Source organism: Hippocampus guttulatus, chromosome 4, assembly GCF_054856545.1.
Source record: "Hippocampus guttulatus isolate MCC_2025c chromosome 4, RoL_Hgut_1.0, whole genome shotgun sequence".
Taxonomy (NCBI): domain Eukaryota; kingdom Metazoa; phylum Chordata; class Actinopteri; order Syngnathiformes; family Syngnathidae; genus Hippocampus; species Hippocampus guttulatus.
The window spans coordinates 21,739,295-21,762,967 of NC_141264.1; the positions used below are offsets into that span (position 1 = coordinate 21,739,295).

The 23,673-nt window shown below is 42.7% G+C and overlaps 1 protein-coding gene across 5 annotated transcripts; it reads right to left on the reverse strand.

Moving 5' to 3' along the window:
* Positions 1–7,016: 7,016 nt before the first annotated feature.
* On the reverse strand, positions 7,017–23,673 carry LOC147206564 (ethanolamine kinase 1). Of its 5 annotated transcripts, none has more exons than XM_086109662.1 (8): positions 23,463–23,673; positions 21,825–22,078; positions 20,776–20,910; positions 17,462–17,610; positions 16,896–16,979; positions 15,543–15,703; positions 14,434–14,507; positions 7,017–11,019 (listed from the first exon to the last, which is right to left on the reverse strand). In XM_086109662.1, the coding sequence occupies exons 1-8, from the start codon at positions 23,604–23,606 to the stop codon at positions 10,956–10,958; spliced, it is 1,065 nt and encodes a 354-aa protein (XP_085965788.1). In that variant the 5' UTR covers positions 23,607–23,673; the 3' UTR covers positions 7,017–10,955. The 5 variants fall into 5 exon arrangements, with proteins under 5 accessions (XP_085965788.1, XP_085965787.1, XP_085965789.1 ...); XM_086109661.1 differs by having other exon boundaries at positions 21,810–22,078; XM_086109663.1 differs by lacking the exon at positions 14,434–14,507 and having other exon boundaries at positions 21,810–22,078.

The following is a 23,673-nucleotide window of genomic DNA, read 5'->3' on the forward strand; positions in this document are numbered from 1 at the left end:
TTATCTTCAAATTATTGACTGAGGTGATGTTGTTGTTTTTAGTCCCACTTCGTAGTCTTTTTGTTTTCCTCCGATGTGGCCTCTGTTAAACCTCGCTACACGTACACACACTTCTTTTTTCTGTGATGACTTTTTTTTCTGTGTTTCAAAATGTGCGTTTTAACATTTCATTGTATTTATTAGCCAGATATGGCTCTAAAAAAGTGTCAGTATACGTCATACTGGTGAGAAAGACAATCAAAAGATAGAAAAAAAAAAGAAATAAATGAGAAATAAAAACTGCCGTCTTGGGAGATTTTCATTCATCTCTTTTTTTCTCACTCAGCGTGACGATATGCGAAGATTTCAACAACAAGCGTTACAGTAAGTCACAGGTCCATACAATTGAGGTGGATTTAATCTGAAAACTGTATGGACAATTGTTACAATGTCACAAGTTTTTATATTTTTGTAGGGTTTCATGCAAAAAAAAAAAGTGTAATTCGTAAGACAGCGATATTTTCGGGTGTGAGGGATTACAAAGGGTTGTCACAAATTCATCTTGCTGAATTTGTGACAATTTACAAAGCATAGCATCATCACTATTTTTGTAATTGCTGGAAAATAGCCTGATTATTCAAATAATTTGTACATACAGTACAATTTTCTAATAATTGTCTGTGAGAAGTCTTGGTTCTAAACTGTGTCAGTGTATGTCATTCTGGTGAGAGAAAATATCACAAAAAAAGAAACGGGAAATAACAGTTCTGCAGCAATTCCGTTTTGTTTCTGAAAAGTGTCAGAAATAAATGCAGTATAAAAAAAAAACATATAAACTGTCTTTCTGGCTTTTCGTTCACCAGACTCCAACGGCGTTTTGAGCATTTCTCGTCTTTGGGGAGTTTTGGTGTGAGTTGCAGGTGCCGCTGCCGAAGCTTTTGCTTCCATGACTCCATCGGCTAGTGCGCCAATGTCTTTCCGCGCTTCTAATTATTTCCAACACACGGATTTCTTTTTCCAAACTTGAGCTTTTTTTCCACATCTTCTTTATATTTTGGTGGCCAGTTACAGTAAATGTGGCCTATTGTTCCAGTGTGTGTGTGAGATGAGCCCACACGTGCGTACGTGTGCGTGTGTGAGGTCACGCCACATATCCTGACTGCTCGGCAAGCGGCAGCCGATCCCGCCATCTTCTCTGCCGCCACATCGTAAATCCTAATTGTAATTCCCAAAAGGATTTCAGCGCCGTCCTGTGAGGGGCACCACCCCTTTTGTCACACACTTGCCTTTTGTGTGTGCACCGACATGGCTGTGTGTGTTTTATTTTTTATGTGTGTGCCGAGGTTTCACCAGCTACATCGTAGACATAACGTCAGAGTGGAGCCAGAAAATATACTTGGATTTGATACAAAAACATGCATGATAGGTTCATGGAACACTCTTCATTGTCCCTTGCCATGATTGTGAGTGTAGATGGTGGTTTTGTTCCCTGTGATTGGCTGGCAACCAGTTCAGGGTGTACCTTGCCTACTGTCCGAAGACTGCTGGGATCGACTCCAGCATGCCCATAACCCTCATGAGGATAAGTGGCTCGGGAGTCCCCAGGGGTCAATCTTGGGGCCCCTCTTGTTCCATCTGTCCGTGCTTCCATTAGGCCACGTAATATGCAAAGAAAGTCTTACCACAGCTATGCAGAATGACACTCAGATCGACGTGTCACTGACAGGCCAGTAGATTCACTGTCCCTGCATTGAACACTTTTGTGTGTGGATGCAAAATACTTTCATCAGCTAAATTCAGATTCTCTCTTCAAAACTTTGATCAAGTTAGAAACCGAATGCGTATAAGAGTCAGACTTCAATTCTAACAGCCACATGAAACCAATAATGGGCAGCTTTATATTCCTGATAACATCACAAAAATGAAAAGATTAGTGTTGAAGCCTGACGTAGACAGAAAAATTTGCCTTCCCTTTCTTGACTGAATTTACAGACATTAGAGCCCTACTGGGTTTATATTCAATTAGCATTTCCTTAATGTATTCACGACCAGTCGCAGAATCTTAAAATCTTTTCTACAGCTGACTGGGAACCAGGGTAAAGCCTTAAAAAAAACGTAAAGCCGTTTAAAAAGCACCCAGTCAGCAAAATTGGTCTGGCCCAGCTCTGGGGCAGACACGGCACGTACACTCGGCCCACATACCTCAATGAATGACGGTCCTGCAGTGGCCCACTTCTGGCATCCACGATGTGGGCCACATTCGGCTCAGATCTGAGCCGCATTGTAAAACCATATCTGGCCCTACTCCGGCCCGACGCTGGGCAAGAACAGGTTCCTGATATCACCCTGAATTCAACCTCAACTAAGCCACATCTTTCATGAGTCATATTTGACTTACATTTTTTTTAAAAAGTCTTAAAAAACGACTGTTATAAAAATGTTTATTGTCATAATTTGTGAACCTCACATATAACTCCATATAACTTTTCTTTATTTAACACAAAGTCCAAATCGGGATGCAGCTTACTCTTGAACGGTATTTTTCTGTCCATCAAATTGTTGCGCTCTACATGTCCTCTTTTCTTCTCATGCTCTCCTTCCTGTCACCATCCCAGATGCCAGATGTAGCAATCTTTTGATTGTAACATCAATTTCCTGGTCTGAGGCCCAAGATGTTAGACTGTTAGGTCTCACAGCGGCTGTAAGAACTGTAAGAAAACAAGAATGGACAGTGTGTTAGGAAAACAAACATTTGTACATGTCATGAACAATGAATAGTCAGTAAAAATAACGGCTGAAATTTCTTATAATAATAATAATAATAATAATACATTTCACTTATAAGCGTCTTTCAAGACACTCTAGGACACTTTACAACCAAAACCAAACTAGGTGTGACGCTGTGGGGCGGAATATTTGCGACCAAAAACTGAACGTGAATAACTTTTAAATAGTTTAGACTGAATTTGATTTACATCAATTGAAGGTCAGTGGCTCGGATAATGGATGGATTTGTATATTTTACTCTGAATCATGTTGAATAACTGAATCTGAATTGTACAATCTGAATTTGAAACGATAGACTTTTTTTTCTTTGAAACTGTATTTGTGCCTCACTGAAAATTAAATTCTGTTTATTTTCATACAATTCTTATTATTATTTCTATTCTTACAAATACAAAACAAAGTTTTTTTTCAACGTCAGATTTAGTTTTTGAATTGAGGTACTAAGTTTTAAATTAACTTTATGGTCAAGTATGAAGTATCCGGTTTGTAATGCAGCAAACGGAATCAAAATTAATTTCATTGTTTTTCAGTGCAGAAAGGGTTCTTTTTGGCAGCACCTCTGACTGTTCAATGGCGTTTTAGCCGAAAAAAACGATCATGTATAGTAAGGCGTTTTTGGATGAAATTTTTAGCCGAAAAAAACGACCATGTTTTTTAGTAAGGCGTTTTTAGCCGGAAAAAAACGACCATGCATAGTAAAGCGTTTTTGGACGAAATTTTTAGCCGAAAAAAAACGACCATGTATAGTAAGGCGTTTTTGGACGAAATTTTTAGCCGAAAAAAAACGACCATGTATAGTAAGGCGTTTTTAGCCGAAAAAAACTACCATGTTTAGTAAGGCGTTTTTAGCCGAAAAAAACGACCATGTATATAAGGGATTTTTAGCCAAAAAAAACGACCATGTGTAGTAAGGCGTTTTTGAACGAAATTTTTAGATGAAAAAAACGACCAAGTATGTAGTAAGGCGTTTTTGACCGAAAAAAACCACCATGTATAGTAAGGCGTTTTTAGCGAAAAAAAAACTACCATGTTTAGTAAGGCGTTTTTAGCCGAAAAAAACGACCATGTATAGTAAGGCGTTTTTGGACGAAAATCTTTGCCGAGAAAAACGACCATGTACAGTAAGGCGTTTTTAGCCGAAAAAAACGACCATGTATAGTAAGGCGTTTCTAGCCGAAAAAAACGACCATGTATAGTAAGGCGTTTTTGGACGAAAAAAACGACCATGTTTAGTAAGGCGTTTTAGCTGAAAAAAATGACCATGTTTAGTAAGGCGTTTTTAGCCGAAAAAAACGACCATGTTTAGTAAGGCGTTTTGAGACGAAAAAACGACCATGTATAGTAAGGCAGGGAGCGGGAGATCGACAGGCGGATCGGTGCAGCGTCTGCTGTGATGCGGACGTTGTATCGGTCTGTCGTGGTGAAGAAGGAGCTGAGCCAAAGGGCGAAGCTCTCAATTTACCGGTCGATCTACGTTCCAACCCTCATCTATGGTCACGAGCTATGGGTCGTGACCGAAAGAACGAGATCCCGGTTACAAGCGGCCGAAATGAGTTTTCTCCGCAGGGTGTCCGGGCTCTCCCTTAGAGATAAGGTGAGAAGCTCGGTCATCCGGGAGGGGCTCAGAGTCGAGCCGCTTCTCCTCCACATCGAGAGGAGCCAGATGAGGTGGCTTGGGCATCTGATTCGGTTGCCCCCTGAGCGCCTCCCTGGTGAGGTGTTCCGGGCATGTCCCACCGGGAGGAGACCCCGAGGAAGACCCAGGACACGCTGGAGAGACTATGTCACCCAGCTGGCCTGGGAACGTCTCGGGATCCCCCGGGTAGAGCTGGAAGAAGTAGCTAGGGAGAGGGAAGTCTGGGCTTCCCTGCTAAAGCTGTTGCCCCCGCGACCCGGCCCCGGATAAGCGGTAGATGATGGATGTATGGATGGATGTATAGTAAGGCGTTTTTGACCCCAAAAAACGACCATGTATAGTAAGGCGTTTTTGGACGAAATTTTTAGCCGAAAAAAAACGACCATGTATAGTAAGGCGTTTTTAGCCGAAAAAAACTACCATGTTTAGAAAGCCGTTTTTAGCCGAAAAAAACGACCATGTGTATAAGGGATTTTTAGCCCAAAAAAAAACGACCATGTGTAGTAAGGCGTTTTTAGATGAAATTTTTAGCCGAAAAAAAAACCGACCATGTGTCGTAAGGCGTTTTTAGCTGAAAAAAAAAAAGACTTAAATAAGCCTTACTTATCATGGTGGTCAAAGAAAGAAGGCCTATGGTTGCAACCTCTGGGGATTGAACACCCAACTGCAAGTTTGGGACATGGTTTCTCTACCCGTGAGCCACACCACCACACAGCTTCTTGTTTGTTTTGTGTTTTCTTCAATAAAGCTGCATATGGTGGTTAAAGAAATATGTGACCTTACAGCAAACACTAGGAATCGAACATACAACCTCTGGTGTGGCACTCCATCACTCTACCACAGAGCAGTGGAGTTGTGTTTTTTTATTAATCATGGCCTTTGTTTTTCGGCTAAAGGCGCCTTACTATACATGGTCGTTTTTTTCGGCTAAAAACGCCTTCCTATACATGGTCGTTTTTTTTCGGCTAAAAACGCCTTACTATACATGGTCGTTTTTTTCGGCTAGAAACGCCTTACTATACATGGTCGTTTTTTTCGGCTAGAAACTTTTTACTATACATGGTCGTTTTTTTTTTCGGCTAAAAACGCCTTACTATAATACATGGTCGTTTTTTTTCGGCTAAAAATTTCGTGCAAAAACGCCTTACTATACATGGTCGTTTTTTTCGGCTAGAAACGCCTTACTATACATGGTCGTTTTTTTCGGCTAAAAATTTCGACCAAAAGCGCCTTACTATACATGGTCGTTTTTTTTGACTAAAAACCTCTTACTATACATGGTCGTTTTTTTCGGCTAAAAATTTCGTCCAAAACCGCCTTACTATACATGGTAGTTTTTTTCAGCGAAAAACGCCTTACTATACATGGTCGTTTTGTTCGGCTAAAAATGCCTTAGTATACATGGTCGTTTTTTTCGGCTAAAAATTTCGTCCAAAAACGACTTACTTTAAATGGTCGTTTTTTTCGTCCAAAAACGCCTTACTATACATGGTCGTTTTTTTCGGCTAGAAACGCCTTACTATACATGGTCGTTTTTTTCGGCTACAAATTTCGTCCAATAACGCCTTACTTTAAATGGTCGTTTTTTTCGTCCAAAAACGCCTTACTATACATGGTCGTTTTTTTCGGCCAGAAACGCCTTACTATACATGGTCGTTTTTTTCGGCTAAAAATTTCGTCCAAAAACGCCTTACTATCCATGGTCGTTTTTTTTGGCTAAAAACTTCTTACTATACATGGTTGTTTTTTTCGGCTAAAAATTTCGTCCAAAAACGCCTTACTATATATATACATGGTCGTTTTTTTGGGCTAGAAACGCCTTACTACACATGGTCGTTTTTTTCGGCTAGAAACGCCTTACTATACATGGTCGTTTTTTTTTTTCGGCTAAAAATGTCGTCCAAAAACGCTTTACTATACATGGTAGTTTTTTTCGGCTAAAAATTTCGTCCAAAAACGCCTTACTATACATGGTCGTTTTTTTCGGCTAGAAACGCCTTACTATACATGGTCGTTTTTTTTTTCGGCTAAAAATGTCGTCCAAAAACGCCTTACTATACATGGTAGTTTTTTTCGGCTAAAAATTTCGTCCAAAAACGCCTTACTATACATGGTCGTTTTTTTCGGCTAAAAATTTCGTCCAAAAACGCCTTGGTTGTTTTTTTCGGCTAAAAATTTCGTCCAAAAACGCCTTACTATACATGGTGGGGGTTTTTCGGCTTAAAACGCCTTACTATTCTGTACGTGGTCGTTTTTTTGGCTAAAAACGTCTTACAAAACATGGTCGTTTTTTTCGGCTAAAAACGCCTTCCTGTACATGGTCGTTTTTTTCGGTTAAAAACGCCTGACTATACATGGTCGTTTTTTTCGGCTAAAAACTCCTTACTATACATGGTCGTTTTTTTGGGCTAAAACGCCTTACTATACATGGTCATTTTTTTCGGCTAAAAACGCCTGACCATACATCACTGGTGTCAAACTCATTTCACATGGTGGGCCACAGACGGCCTCGGTCGACGTCAAATGGGCCGGACCATTAAAATGATACCATACTTTGCTATAAACAACCAAAACAACATGTCTTTCCTTTGTTTTGGTATAAAGAAGCACAAGATTTGGAAAATGTTGAAATTTAATGAACGTATCTTTTACAAAACATTTCATGAAGCACCTTACATTTCCTTCAACAAATGTGCAATTTACTTTTATCATTCACATATATGCATTGCAACTGATCCCATTGATTGTACAAACTTTAACAAGTAATTGGTATTGAAAAATATAGTAATGCACTTTATGATTAAACAATATTTATAAAGAAAGGAAGTTTTAAACCATTTACACGTGCATATAAAATCTAAATGTAATCCCTGCCTACACCTTACAAACTCAGGAGAGTGCTATTAAATATGTAAATGTGAGAGTGCTATTGATAGTGTCTGCTGTCATGGGTCTGTCTCAGTGACGGACTGAGGCTGCTGTTGTCTTCTTCTCTGGTCAAAACAGTGTCCCCTAGCGGATACTCAATGAATTGCACCTTATTAAAAATATTAATTCTGTCTTTTATGCATTTTTTTCATTTTTAAATTATCCTGCGGGCCTGATTGAACCTCGCGCGCGTGTGTGTGTGTGTGTGTGTGTGTGTGTGTGTGTGTGTGTGTGTGTGTGTGTGTGTGTGTGTGTGTGTGTGTGTGTGTGTGTGTGTGTGATGAATGGAATTCCGCATCGGTGTGCAATTGTAAAACAAGGCTGTGTGTTGAAAAAATAAATCTGAAACTGCATTTAAGGGTGGCTCAATACTGGCTGGCCATATACGGGCCGGAGTTGTAAATTGATTTCTGGCCCAAATACTTCACTCCACAACTGGCCCTCATCTGGTTTGCCAAAGTCAAGCCAGTGCCTCCTTTGCCACTCCTGGGCCGTGTTCGGTCCACATGCATTATGCCAGTGCCAACTCAAGGCCAGCTGTGCCAGCTTCATGCCGAATCCGGGCCAGATGCCTTTGCTGACTGGGCATTGTCGTTATTAATTGAATATGGATAATTATTGTAAGGCTAGGTAGGCCTGAGGCAAAATTTATACTATCCATGTATGGAAAATAGACTTCACACCCATTTGATTGACTGGATGGAGATCAGTCGATATTTTGCATTTCATGAAAAATCGCTGATTGACTGCAATGTCATTGATTGGATCAAAGCGAAATAAGATAATGTGCTGCCATCGTGCATATGTGAGCCTGAAAGCTAATCTATTTTTAGCCTTGACGAGTGTCATGTGAGCAGACACATCCGCCTCCGCGACCTCAACCAAAGTAATTGTGATCACAAAGTTGTTTGTTTTGTGGACAGCTTATCATGTGATGTGCTTACAGGGTGCATGAAATGGTTAAATATATTGCTCCATCTTCTGATTGAATCAGTGATTGTTTTTTTTTTTTTTAGACTCACTGATTGCTGGTTGACACCCATGCCTCCCCCACAAAAACCCTGATCGTGTAACTGTAAATTAACTGTAAATAAGGCTTAAAAGGGTGTGCGCGCTTTCAAAATGCTGCTTTATTGTTGCTGAACTGTTAAAAGGAAAGCTGTTCACGCTTTAAAAAAAAAAAAGAAGTTAAAACAAGTGAGAATTTGAAATTCCGCTGTGCGTGACAAAGATGCAAGGACGCCAAAGAAAAACATGAAAAACAAGTTACAGGTACATTAGCTAGCGTTCTGCGATGAAAAGTGACGGTGTGTCTGTGTGTCTGAAATGGTGAGGGGGTGTTGGCAGAACAGCGGGGGTCAGCAGCCTTGGCAAGCCTTTGACAATAACACCCATCTAAATGCAATACCCACATAAAAGAATATTTTATTAAATATTAAAAAAAAGAAATCCGCTGAAAGCTTGAGCTGTGCGCGTTTTGAAAGGCGGCATAAAGGCCTATACTTCTCTTTTAATGCAATTAGAGGAAATCTACAGCAATTTTTTTTCCCCCTGCAAAATGACGATGGACAAAAGGCCAATTCTTTCGTCTTTCAGGCAAAGTCCTTGGGTCCTTTTAAGTGCGATAGTCTACTAATTAAATATTATACGTATGAGACGGGGGCGGGAGGCGGGGGAATGCCACTTTAAAAGTAGCGCTGATTGTTTGAATCAAAGACACAGCTGCAGCCTTGGTGAGTGCGGCGATGTTACGACCGCGGGCACGCGCAAAGAATGCAATTGTGGCCGCGACATTCACTATCGCGGACACAATAAACGCAACTTTCAAGCACGAGTAGACAGTCAACCCGTTGCTATTCGTCCCAAAGCGAAAAAGTAACCATTTGCTCCTGCACCCCAGAAAGTTTCGTATTTTCCAAAATTGATGGGGAACAAAACCCAAGACGTCCAAATGTTATATTCTAAATGTATAATGCAGTAAACACCCCTCCATCGTGCGGTTGATATTTCAGACCACCCCGTGTAATAAGGGAAATCCAGAAATGCACTTTGACAAGAGTTTCAAGGAATGTTTTTTATAATGTTAACCCTTTGAGGGACAGCGGTCACTACAGTGGTCAGCTCATTATGTAATCAGGTTACAGGGTGCATGAAAGGGTTAATGTCACTTTTTCTTTTTGGAAAGGTCTTGAAACAGACTTTTTTGAAAAATAGACATGTTTATAAACATATAACATAGCGAGAGACAGCAACAGCAAAAGATGACACACATTACACAAAAAGCCTTTCATCGCCCTGAGCTATTGTGTTTTCACAATACCCGTTGGTTTGTTTTTTCCAAACCAACAAACTTATCGTCTCACAATATACAACCATGCCCAAAGACGCACATCATAAACTTAATCGACATCCGTCGCTTTCTGTAGAAGTAAAAAGCAGGATTCCAAAGGATTTCATGGTGAATAGCGTGCAGCACAAAATAGGTAGCTTGCGGTCTTCTTCTTTTTTTTTTTGTGTAAAATAATGTGCTGCCATCTCGTGGCCAACAGTGGAACACACCCAAAAGTAACAACAAAATAGTATGCTTTCCAAACATAAGAAGATTTAAGTTTGGAAAGCATACTATTTTCTTGTTACTTGAACCTATACTACTATTTACGTAACTCTAGATTTTTTTCTACAAAAATACATTTAAAACACAACATACATCATATTCACCAGAGATTCTGATGATTAAATCGATCAGTCTGTACAGATCTCGACAGACAGATGTGTTTTGATTGTCAAGTTTTGCTCTGACCAACCAATTAGAGGACAGAAAAATTGACCAGCTTGAAGTGAGGATTCATTTGACATCTGACGGGTCGCTATTCACGTCAGGGCATGGTCCAGAACCCCTGTGAGAGGCAAGTGTTCACTATTTGGTTGTTTCGTTCTGACAATTAACACCTTGACATTTGAAGCTAACGTTGAATGTCATGTGACGTGTTTCGAAGCAGCAGAAAAGCTTCAAAACCTTTGTTGTCGCGTTTCGCTTTGAGGGTTGGTGTGGAGTGTGTGTGTAGTGAAAGCGAGTCAAGTAAAGTGTGATTAAGAGCTTTGTAATGATGTTTAGGCCAACGCGGGCACGGCGGCATTGGAAACAATGTGCTCATGGAAGGAAAGCATTTCATGCATGTAGGCCAACGCCGACTGTTAAACTGGAGAAGCGTTGCGGTTCTTTTTTTTTTTTTCGGGGAGGGGTGCATAGTCTGCGTTGACAAAACGGTTGAACCAACTAAGCAGACATCATCACGGCGACACTCGTTAATGAACGTCGTTAAATGACGATTAGTTGTGTGTTTAATTTGGAATGGATCCCGTTGGCCTCTTTGGCATCATCTTTCCATTTATCAATTTTCAGTTGAGGGGTTTACGGTCTGCTTCAACCAACCTCATTTGGAACCGTGACGTAAAAATGATGCTCACTTTGATGCATTCGTCTTTTCTTTTTTCATTTTTTTTAACTGGATGTTTTATATTGATGGCCAAAGAGTGTTACTTATCCAAGTATTTAATGTCATTCCGTCTTTCTTTACATTCCCAGGTTACAACGGTTACATCACCGTGCTGCTCTCTTGTTAATTCATTTCATTAAAAAATATTCTTCTTTCTTCTCAAAGTAGCGGTTGAGTCGCGCCATGGCATACCTACAAAAAAAGGAAAAAAAACCAAAACAAAAAACAAGCATGACATTAGGAGATTTAATATGATACTTTGAATGGGATTGAAAAAGCTCACTGATATTTATTCATTGATTAATTTTCCGTATCCTCACGAGGGTCGCGGGGGGTGCCGGAGCCTATCGCAGCTGTCTTCGGGCAGTCGGCGGGGGACACCCTGAACCGGTTGCCAGCCAATCGCAGGGCACACAGAAACGAACAACCATTCACGCTCACACTCACACCTAGGGACAATTTAGAGTGTTCAATCAGCCTGCCACGCATGTTTTTGGAATGTGGGAGGAAACCGGAGTACCCGGAGAAAACCCACGCAGGCAAGGGGAGAACATGCAAATTCCACAAAGTAAGGCCGGAGCTGGAATTGAACCTCTACACTGTGAAGTCAACGTGCTCACCACTCACCTACCGCCTCTCCCTGATATTGAAGATAAACAAATTTCTCGAGAATACCCGCTTACAAACGGAGCTCTTTTAGGTCATTTCCCCTTCTCTGATTTTGGTACAGAACAAGCTCTGGCTTTGCCCGAAAATAGCTTTTCAGTGTGGATTGGTGAAACTGATTTTTTGTCTTTTTTTTTTTTTCCCAAACTGTCACTCTGCACCGCCGGACGAGTTTCGGGTCTTCTTGTTTGAGAGCCCTAAACTCAAAATGACGGTGGAGTTCAAAACTGTACACCAGACGGTAAGTTGTCAACAGTGTGTGCTCAAAGGAGCGCAAATATTTAGCAAATGGCCTCCTGTGTCCTTGTTGAACAAGTGACGGACACCGTTTCCCTGTCCTCCTGCGTATAAACGTTGAAACGCGGAGCAAAACGTTGTCCGACGATATGGCGACGTGTGCCACGTCCAACTCTGCGGCTTTTTATTTTCACCAGGGAATCAACTTAAAAGGCGCTGAAAGGAGTACAAAGCGTGAGCTTTTGTTCTCTCTTTGTCTGACGCTGAGCGGAGAATACAATGTGAAAGATTGAAATCGAAAGCGGAAAGAAAGCTGCGAAGAAGCCAGCAATCGGTTGTACTTTTTCCCGCTTTTTTTTTTCCATCCGGTATGTATGACAGTCTATCGATCCTAGCCTTTCAAAATTCTACAAAGAATGTCAACAAGAAAACAAAAATATTTATTCGTTCACAGGATATTTATGATACGTGTTTTTATTATTGACTTCACGAGCCACCCACCCTGTGGAGGAAAAAAAAAAAAAAGAACTCCAAAGGCCCATTTTACAGCGATTTCATGAGCACTTTAACTCAAGCTGACACCTCAAAAGTGGCGTACTTAAAGTTTATCGTGATCGCGGATCAAACCGAGACCCTCCACCCTTTTTCTTTTTTTTGCCAGAGGAAAAATGAAAAGCAGGTATTCACAATGTCCTTTTGTGCAAAAATGGACTTGAGCGGCATGCAGTGGTGGACCTCCTCCTTGTTCATTTCCTCATAATAATGTCTTTGTCAAAATAACAGGGCTGTCTAGCCAGCGCCACCGCACATCTAAACCGCACGCGCACTCACACACTCACCCCCTGCCCCCCCCCCCCCCCCACACACACACACACAAGTGAGCAAAGTAAATATGGAGTCAAGACGTTCCTATTGTCACAATGCACATCTGGCTCGGATTAGAGCACAAGGCCGCACAGACGCCTGTCACTCGTCGGGAAGTCGGTGGAGATTTGGCTCAGGGGGTGAACAGTGGGAGGAAATGGGCACACACACACACACACACACACGCACGCACACACACATGCACGGACACGCACGCGCGCGTTTCCATGACTTCAGACAACATTTACTTGCACTGGTTTCATGGATACTTACCTCTGACGCTAAAAGTCTGACTTTGGCTTCTTAAAGCACTTTGGAGTACTACAGTTTGCTCATGGGTTAAATGTGCCACACAGACACACAGACACAATATTGCGGAATGGTCCCCAACAGCCGACTGAAACTTCCATTGTTGTCCGAGACGCTTTATCCACAGAATGTTAAGATCCAAGGCTGACTGGGCGGAACCGATACGTCACAGAACATTGCGGAGCAACCGCAAGTCCAAGTCTACTGGAATGTTTATCTCTGCTCTCTTTTCAATTCGCTTCACTCTTAAAATCTTAAACATATAACATAAGAGTCGAGGCCAATCGGATGGAAAAAAATGAGTCGGATAGCTCGCCAGAACATAAACGCACAACATTGTGGGGCTGACCATATGACTGAGTCACAAATACGCAGAACGTTATGGAGTAACTGCATGTCAAAGTCAGTGATGCACACAACCTTGTTGAGGAGAGACCCGATGTCAGAGTAGGGAGCGCGCACGACGTTAGCGAGCGAGCGCACGTCAAAGTCATGGACCCACGCCATGTTGTGGAGCGACCACAGGTCAGAGTTATAAACCCACACAACGATGTGGAGTGACCACGTCAACTTCATATATTAGCAAATAACGGTCAGTCAAATGGATGCGCACAACGGTGGACTGACTACACGTCAGATTTAGACATTCTTGAAACACCATATGGCGCCACGGATATGCCCGACTCACTTAGAGCACACAGCATTGTGGAGTGATTCGAAACTCGTATATTAGGGCACTTGTAAGTTGGGGTCACACTGTAGGTGTATTTGGATTGGGGGGTGTGGGGGTGGTGGACGTAGAGGTTAGCAGGCTCACCATTCCGTCCGTCCATTTCCCGCCGTGCTTGGCAACAGTTGGGCCTTAAACGAAGGTAACCCGACCCGTCCGCGCATTGACTTGGGGGCGACCCGGGAGCAGACGGCGTTGGTGGTAGCGGCGCTGGGGTTCAAGGGATACATACTCAAACGCGGGAACAATAGCGGCTCTGTGCCTGAGCGCCCCCTCTGGATCACATTTCCTCACGGGCTCCGCATCCAAATGAGGCGAGGGTGCTGCCGTTGATCTCGCAGGAGGTTACGAGAGGTGGGGGGAGGGGGGGAAGGGGCGGGTGGCGGCTGCCGGGTGTCAATAGTGATTTGGATCAACGAGATGGTGCGGGCCAGATGCAAAGAATGATAGACGGCGGCGCGGGAGCTTTTCAAAGCCTTTACACATTGCGATTGGAATATTCAGGATTTATTTGTCTTTCGCAATCTCTATATGTTTCTATTGTTTATTTTTATTTCAAAAGTCTGACGTAACAGCCAGTCTGTAGGCAGGGGCTTCACGCTGGGGTGGTCGTGCTAAAGAGTCTCATTGTCGCACCGTGGTAAAGCCCCGTGACAATAAAGGTGGGATATATTCCGGCAACGGTAAAGCAACAACCCCAGAAAATTGCCTGCTGTCATATATCAAAATACAGTCGCGACATCTGTTGTTTTGGATGTGCTAACCTGCGTGTGCCAAATAAAAATGAAGGAAGCACAAACCTGTGGAAGTCAAAATCAATCGAGGAGTAGTGAGACTGGAGAATTGCCCACAAACCCCAGAAGAAGTTGGATGCCTGGTTGAAGTAAAAAGTACAAAAGTCACTCATCAAATAGCGTGACAGGTTGGTGAGTTTTAAGTGCACTCCAAGGGAGACCTTTTAAGGACCTCATGGAAACGTTGGGTTGGCAAGAACACGTATCGTTGAGAAAAGCCATAGTTATATATATTAGGGTGGTGGTCTCCAACCACTGGACCAGCACAGATAATTTGGAGGAGGAAAAAAAAAAAAAAAAAACCACCACCCCGATGAAAAGTTGCTGGGTCACAAATGCAAAAAAGTTTGGCAAAATCGGGTGGACATGTCGAGCATTAAAGGACGCACGATAAATCTCAATGCTCATGCTCTGACTTGAGCAGGACGTCGGACATTTTGTTTCAAAAGCAGCCATTTTGGGTGAATTCCAAGGCTCAGGTTTTGACAAACTCAGAATCGGAGCTCCAATTGGAAGTGGGCCTCCTTGACAGACGGGTGGTGCGAAATTGTGAACTTTTTTTTTGCATACGCTATTTAAAGTGGGCGGAGCCTGGTGTCAAACTCAAACATTTCCAGGGATTTGGCATAAAAAAGGAAACTCCTCACAAACCATCCCCTGCCCCCAGTTTCATAGATGGATATCAAATTGAATGGACATGCCGATCATAACGGGACAGAGGAAATGTCTCAAGGACCCACGCGTGGATTTGAGAGAAACATTTTTTGGGGGGCAAGTTGAAATCCAGTGCTTGTGAACTCCAATCAGAAAACACCATCAATTTGAACCCATTCCTCTCTAGCTTGTCACAGAATAATTTCCATTTTTGCGCCTGCTTTATTCCCTCTCATGTCATTGTTGGACTACAAGAGCGCGTTTAAGGCTGATTGTCCAGTAAGTATGACAATTACGTTCCAAAAGTCTATTCGGTCTCTCATTTTTCCTTGTGTCACTTTCCAATCAACTCACAGCGCCTCCGTCGCGTTCGGAAGCCATGCTCGGTCACATTTACAGACAGGCAAATGATTTTGGTCTTAAAAACGGGAAGTTCGGTTGTGAGTCAAGCCTTCGCTCACCAATGAGAACTTGCAGACTTGCACGTAGAGTCGTGTCACCTCATCCCGGGTGACACCGACGTCTTGCCCCGTGCAGTGTTTGTAGGTCAACAAGTAGGCCTCCAGCCAGTCACTCTGCAGGCGGCGGCTCGGCCAACGGCTGTAGTCGATGTCCTGGACACCTTCCAGAGCACCAAAAAAATAATAATCATAAAAATCCCACGAGTCGGATTTTGCCAGGTAAGACTACCCGAGTATAACGCAGATTTTTATTCAACATAGCTAAAGTCCCTGCCGGTTGGACATCTCTGAAGGATGATCCCATGGACCGACGATCGTAAGAGTTAAACATGGTACACACATACCGATCATCAGGTCCAATTGGACAATTTAACCCCTCTCCGACGATCGTAAGAGTTAAACATGGTACACACATACCGATCATCAGGTCCAATTGGACAATTTTACCCCTTTCCGATCAAAATCACCAAAGGCCTGATTAGCAGATGTCTTGGAAAGAGCATCCTAAGCGATTTTCATGGGAAGTTTTAAGAGTGGCTGTTATGAAATTGGCAATCGTAAATGTTAAACCCGTTCAATATTTAAGTTAGTGTACACACATATCTATAATCAAGCTAAGTGTTGTTTTTTTCCTTTCCCTTTTCCAAAGACCCAATTATTGGATGTCTCTGGAATAAGATCTGGAGTGATTTTCCTGCGGTGTGACCAGCCCAATCTGCTTGGAAAGTGGTCGACAATCAAAAATGCAAAACCTGTTAAAAATTCACAGGGGTCAGGGTTAGGGTTGACAAATGTGTGTGGGCTCGGGTTAGATCCAGGGTTAGGGTGTGCTCAACAGTGTGGACTGTCTCCGTCTTCCTGCAATGAGCGGGGGTTTGAAGAAATTCTGGTTTTGATCCTTTTGTAGACGGTTTTAGTCACATTTATTCTTGTGGTAATATGACTTGATCCTCAACGCATAGCGTTTCTCTTGTAAAAATAAGCTAGCTGTTGGACGTTCAGCTGACTCTTTGCGGTAGTATTCAAGCGCAATAAAGGCGGTAGTGATTTACGCCGTATGGCCTCATCACTTGGCGTCATGACAACGGCTGCGTGTCGTCAGCCAACGTTAACGCACTGCTGCGGTTACCAATTATCAGATTTAGCAAAAGAGCTCACACTCACACTGTACTTAAAGACAAGAACAGATCCTTGGAGGAAAAAGAAGACTTGAAGAAGCACAATGACTGGCTCTACTTCAGTCAAATTAAAATGTACAGACTCCAAAAAGAAAATAAAAGAAACACCGAAGTACAGATACTTGAAAAAATCTATTGAAGTACAACAACATGAGTACCGGAGAACCAAACCTACCAGCAAATTCATTGAAGTGATTGCCAATATCGAAGGCCTGGTAGTTGTACTCGGCATACTCGTAGTCGATGAAGCTCACCCTTCCTGAAAGGAGGTGGCAGGGGGGTATTGACGTAAGAAATGGGACAGAACAGCTGTTATTTTATAGTTATCCCTACATTGAACTTTAAAAGCACACAATTTGAAATAAATATTCAAAAGTTTTGACAAACACAGTCGGCTATTTATGTTGTTCTTGTTTAGTCTGTAAACCCACATTGAAGCATCACTTAGTACACCGTTTTTTTTAAATAACTGTGATGAATTTCACGGTTTTCTGAACTTTAAATTAAGCACATCACAAAGTAAAAGCAACTACTGCAGCTTTCCTAAGTGATTGCTTCACCACCTTTTTTTTTTTTCATATAAACCTACCAGTCTTTTTATTATTGTCAGTAGTATTCATGCAGGTTAATCACAAGCGAAGGCTGGCGCCCTGCGACATGGCCACATGTGAAAATAATTCATAAGACGTCCCCAAAAGCGCAGTCCCCCCTCCCCCCACCACCCCCCCCCTGCTGGCTCACCCTGCTCGCGGTCGTGGATGATGTTTTTGGTCAGGAGGTCGTTGTGACACAACACGATGGGCGAGCCCAACGGCGAGAGGTGGCGCTCCAGTGACTCCGCCTCCGCCGACAACATCGCCAAGCTGGGCAACTGCGGGCCGGACCACGAACTGCAGGACGCCACAAACCGCAGAGAAGGCAGAAAAAAAAATTGTTTCGTTTTAGATGTGAGTTTGCGCAATTTGGACGAATGTTTCGCAGTGCTCAGAGCATGTTTAATTTAGACGTGTTGGCAGCATCGCGTGTTCAGTGGTAACAGCTGTGCTCACAACAACTTGAAAATGAGGTTTTAGGGCCCAACCGAGTGCAGCGGTACCAAGAGGGGTGTGAATCATTTAAAAATTAATAACCCCAAGAGTCAGTTTCACTTAGAGACTTGAAATTTGGTTGGCATGTCTACCATGAGTAGACCCACAAAAAAGTCTCAAGCGGCTGTGGTCAAAAAATTACAGGGAGCCTTCCATTTTAAATATAAAGCAAATTTTTTCGTCTCCAATCCAGGTCGACAAAGTAAAACGTGCCACAGTTTGTCTTTATTCACTGGTGCTTCTGCTCATCCGGCAGGTAAACAAGCTCTTGAGTCGAAGTATCTTTGGCTAAAGACTGTGGCAGGATTTCCTTTTCTGGACATGGATTTTACAACTCCGTCAGACAGGAGAACATTTATTTTGGCCGTTGAAAAATACCTTTCACCAAAAGTACTTATTTTAGTCGTAGTCAAACAATCTAGAGAATCATAACGTATGATTCCATCGTCTTTCAGTGAACAAGAAAAAAAATGACTGAACAAGAATCTTTCTGATTTCAAAGGCCTTTGAACACAGAAATTTGGTAGCCTTCGACTTCCTGTTTGACTTTGAGCCGGCCTCAAATGTGGCGTTTAAAGCCACGCAGTCGTTCGCTTAATTGCAGTCTATCACCTGCGTTAACCGCGGCCCGACATGATAAACACGCTTGATTCCCTTTCAGCTCAAGTGCGTCGATTAGGCGAAGCTTTTGAAGCCGTCGCCATCTTTTTTGGGCGGCGTGCGTGCGTCCGCCTCCTGCTCATTAGCGGGAATTTCCTCCGTTTATCAATGCGGCTTATTTACATATGACTCCGATGCCACGTTGCCTTTTCTTTGCACTCTTGTACGCTCGCGCCAGTGCATGCCGGCGACCCAGCGGGATGCCTTTTTCACATGCACTATTGGCCTCGGTGCGTGTGTGCGCGCGCCCCGTGCGTGTGCTGCAGCTGCGCGCCGCCTATCTATGCGCAGCGGGTGGCGCCCAGGCTGAAGACCTCCCCTGCAGGTGCACCATCTTCCTGCTCTTTCTTTGGACGTTTCCTCTGAAGATCACATTCACGCTCAAGAGTACAAAAGTGCCTCTGATGCCTCTCCATGCAAAGACTAATGAATACACACATACACGCGCTCACACACACGCTGGTACTCAGAGTTGTTGGTAATCATGGCTCACAGCACAGCACCATCTATTGGGTCTCCACAAGAGGTGCAGCCTGCGTGGACAAGGCATCCACTCCCGTTGTTGCTCCCACAAGGATTGCATTGTTAAATGCCCGGTCATTGACGAACAAGACGTATATCATGAGGAAGTTTTTCCTTTCCAATGACCTGGATTTTCTCTGGCAGACAGAGACTTGAACCGGTACCAGTCAGTATAATACTTTAATTGAACTGTTGCCACCTGACTGCGCCTTCTTGGACTCCACGAGGATTTTTGGCCATGGTGGAGGAACCGTGAGTATTTTTTAAAACTATTTTAAATGTAAACGGTGTATATTCACCACATCCTTGAGTGGTTTAGGTCCTATTGAGCTGACAAAACCTTTTGTGTTAGCCTTGGTAGCGCTGAGTCACAAACTGCGCCACTGTGGTGTGGTGTTCCACAGGACTCAATTCTGGGGCCTCTGCTGTTCTCGCTGTATCTGCTCCCATTGGGTTCCATCTTAAGGAAACATGGTATGTCCTTCTACTGCTATGATCTATGATCAGATCTTGTGAGGATAAAGCGGATCAGAAAATGAATGGATGGATGGAAGACAGAAGTGATGGTGTTTGGTCCCAGTGGCCCTTCTTATTCAACATCAATAAACATTTGGGGGGGGTTGTACATCTTGAAGTTGTGGGTTAAAATAGCGATTTAAAACATGAGCAGAAAACCAGACTTTTTTCACTGTAAAAAAAACAATGACTTTGAACAAATATCCCTTTTGTCACACTTATTTTTCAAACATTTCTAGTCAAAATGCCACGATGTAACGGCGATATTGTAAAATGGGTTAAGTGCTGTCATGGCAGTAACTGAGCATGATTTGTTATTCATAAAGATCCCTCAGTGATGCTAACATTGACCTAATGTTAATATATATGTTTTTCTCATCCAAATATGAAACTATAGCATGAGTGTGTCAGGAAGTGTTGTCTGCTCTTCGTTTTGCACCTACTTCTGACCCAGCGAGCCCTCCCTGTCAAAGATAACGTAAGTAGTTGTATATACGTTATATTATAAGTCATTATAATACATTTCAAAGTCACCTAATGGAGCGGAGCATGGCAGGGAGAGGAAGATCATGACATGAGAATGCTGCTGGATTCCATCACGGCACTCACAAAATTCACCTTTCACCTCGCAGCTCACAACTACCACCAGCGAGACGGCAGGAAGTCGTCCAATTTAATGCACACATGCTAATTGACAGACTAATGTGTACCTAAATGGACATGTGACAAATTTCTTGATCCTGTGCTAATCTTGACAGAACTGAGTTTAACGCAGAATATCAGACTTCCTTTTGTTACCTCAACATGTCAAGCGTCATGCATTTAAAATTTGCTCCATCGAACGGTCCTTTTCCTCAGGTTTGCCCCGCCTCATAAATAAACTCGCTGCGACTATTCACCTGTACGAGCAAGAGAGTCTGGATTTGTAGGCTATAGTTTGTCTATACATTCGCTGTCAATGGCCAGTGAGTATTCGTTTGTTGTTTTTTTTTGTTAATCTGTGCATTGTAACCAGCCCAGCGTGTACATTTTCTCTTGTCCAAAGTCAATTGGAATTCACGAGGGCTGGACAAAATGAATGTATTGATGTTGGGGAGAAGAGTTTTTAAAATGTCACCAATTAGGATATACATACTCTGATGTTGTCCAATGAAAAGCATGAATGACCTAATTTTGTGAGATTTTTTTTTAACTCAAATAGTTTTTTTAACCAGCTTGGTTATTTTTGTTGTTGTAGAGATTAAAACACACTCGAGGACGGTTTATTACCTTGGCCCGCTGAGTTTGCCACTGTCCTCTAAGAGCGTGAGAAAATGAGACATCTTGGTCCACAGCAGACGCTCGCGGGGGTGAGCGTTCGGTGGACAGATGGAGTGGATTCTCGCCATCTCCGCTGCGATCAATCTGTGGGGGGAGGAGTACACTTTATTTTTCCTTATCTCCCTTTCTCGGGTGATGTTTTCTGTTCTATGTCAACAGTGCTAGAAATGACACCACATGAATACATGCAGTATTATTGTTACGAATTCGCATTGCAGCTATACCAGATATAAAAAGTTGAATATTAAGTTTCAAGTTTTAACGTTGTAAGTTTCACGTCATTTATCACATTAAAATGTCAGCGGGTTGTTTTCCGTATTGGGCAGGGTAAAAAAAAAAAAAAAAAAATGAAGGAATTTCTTCCGGTTCCGGTTCTGGTCACTGAAGAGCCTGTTGTGCGTCTTCTTTTGAAATCTTTTTTTCCAAATTTCCTTATTTTTTATTAGATTTTATTTTTTATAGTACTATAGAACCGCGTTGCATTTACGTAGTTAGCAACTTTTATTTATTTTTTATTTATTTTACAAAAAAGACGCTACCAAAGACGTGGTATGGTAGTTGGACAATAAGATATAATGTTTTAGATGAGAAATTTACGTTAAAACTACTGCGTTTTGAGCTGAAAATTATTACGCTGGGATGTAGAAATGTCTTGTTAAAATGTGAAACTTACCACATTATAAAGTGGTAGCTGATCTCCTTGCATTAAGTGGTTTTTATTTGAAAGGTGTGAAGTGTTTTGTATATTCCCACCTTCCACGAATGCAGCATTTGTCAGGCCAAAAACACTCCAGAAGTCATAAAAATTTGAAAAGATCTTAATTCAGCGACCATCAGACGTTTCGTTTTTTGCAAGACTTATGCAAAAAGATCATACTGGACGCGCTTGCGTAATACGACAATGGGTCACCTCACGCTTTTGAAACCTCCTTGTCAATACGTCTACTGTTTTACACTTATATGACAGTGAACACGCAACTGACTGGAATTGTTCTGACTTGTATATGGAGGGCTGGCAGAGCAGCCTGTCCTCCAGCACGTCTCCAGGGACAAACTGGTAGCAGATGCCGTTGCGGAAGCTGCAGTAGATCTGCGGGCCGCGGCCGTGAGAGTGGAGGAGGCGGAACATTTCCACCTCCCGCTGGCGGTCCACAAAGAGCTCGGTCTGTTGGCCGTAGACTCGTACCAGCACGCAGTCGGACTCGTCCACGGAGCAGCCCAGCAGCCGGTTGGTGATGCCCTCGGTGAACGTCTGCCGCCAGAGGACCATGAAAGAATATTTGAGTTGACGAAGATGGGTCAATCATACAAAGAAACAATTGTTTGAGTCAATAGCTGTTGAAATCAATCGAGTTCTCGCCTTGATGTACAAATATTTGACATTGAAATGGGTCCATAAAAAGTTTTTTTTTCTCCATCTGGAATCATTTCATGGTAAAGTGGCGTAAACCAAAGGAAATATCTATCTATCGTCATTCATTTAACTTTGCTTCTGATTAAAAAAAAATTAATTAATAAATGGGGTCTTGTCCTAGCATACGAAAACAATCTTTGGCAAGGTTGACTGAAATTAGGTGAAAATCGCGAGCACTCGACATGAGCACGTCTGACATTGTTCAAAATGAAGTGGGTTCTCGCTCAGATACTCGGAGCTCCCCGTTGAAGTGTCTGCTGACACGACACATGACACAGTGTACACACCGCTGACACTTTCTCATTCTCAGACTCGGTCCCAGTGCAGGTGTCGCTCATACGTGATCAAAACCCTCCCCCAAATAAATACAAGCACAATACGCGAATTAAGTGGAGCATGCGGTCTGTGTGTGTGCTTTAGTAGACCTGCCGCAGATGGAGAGGTCACCCGGCCCATGTGATGTCACCCAACAAACATAAACTCTATTTCAGACTCTGATTGAGCCAACATGGCGACACAATGAGTTTCTTACGGCTACACTAACACACCTCCACCCGCAAGACCTTGTCATTTTGTTTTACCTATTACTATTTTGTGGTTGTGTATGGACAATAAAAATGAGAAAATATCGTGCATTTGCAGTGAATTAAGGGAAACTAGACATAGTACTGGAAACATGGAGGTAAACTACATGACCATCCTCAACTTTATTAAAGACACTATTTCCAGATAATAAAACATTGAGAGACAGAATGGAGGGAATGTATAAGTTATGTAGCGCACAGAACATAAAAAAATGAATGCGCACAACATTGTGGAGCGACTACATCAGTCTAGCCAAATGCTAATTATTGGTGAAAAACCGTCAACACATAGCATTAAGATATGAAGTAGATTGGGTGTAAAATACGAGAGGAACATGTAAGCGTCTTCCTGACACGTAACCATGGAGGCGCACAACATTGCGGAGTGATCACATGACAGTTTACTGTAATGCCAACCATTGTACCAGACTTTTCTTTTCAGATATTCGTAGGTACCTGTAAGAAGTCAGTCTGGATGGAATAAGCAAGTGGCTTTAGGCCCAGGCATGCAAACATGGATTCACACAACACTGTGGAGTGACCACATCAGTGTACTGGAACGTTAATCATGGTGAAATACGGACTGCATAACCACAAAGTGGACGGAACAAAGAAATATGGCAGGACCAGTGACTGGCCTTCATGCGGATGTCTTGTGGCCTCCAGTGAGGTCTCAGCATTCTCAGGAGGTCCAGGACGGAGGTGCGGGCTTCACTTTCATCCACGTGGACGTCAATGTGGAGAAGTTCATCGCACGTCTTCATTTTCAACCCTAATCTCATCAATGGAAACCTTCACCAAGTCCGCTAATGCGTCCGCAGTGCATCCTTGTCTGGTGAACCAACAATC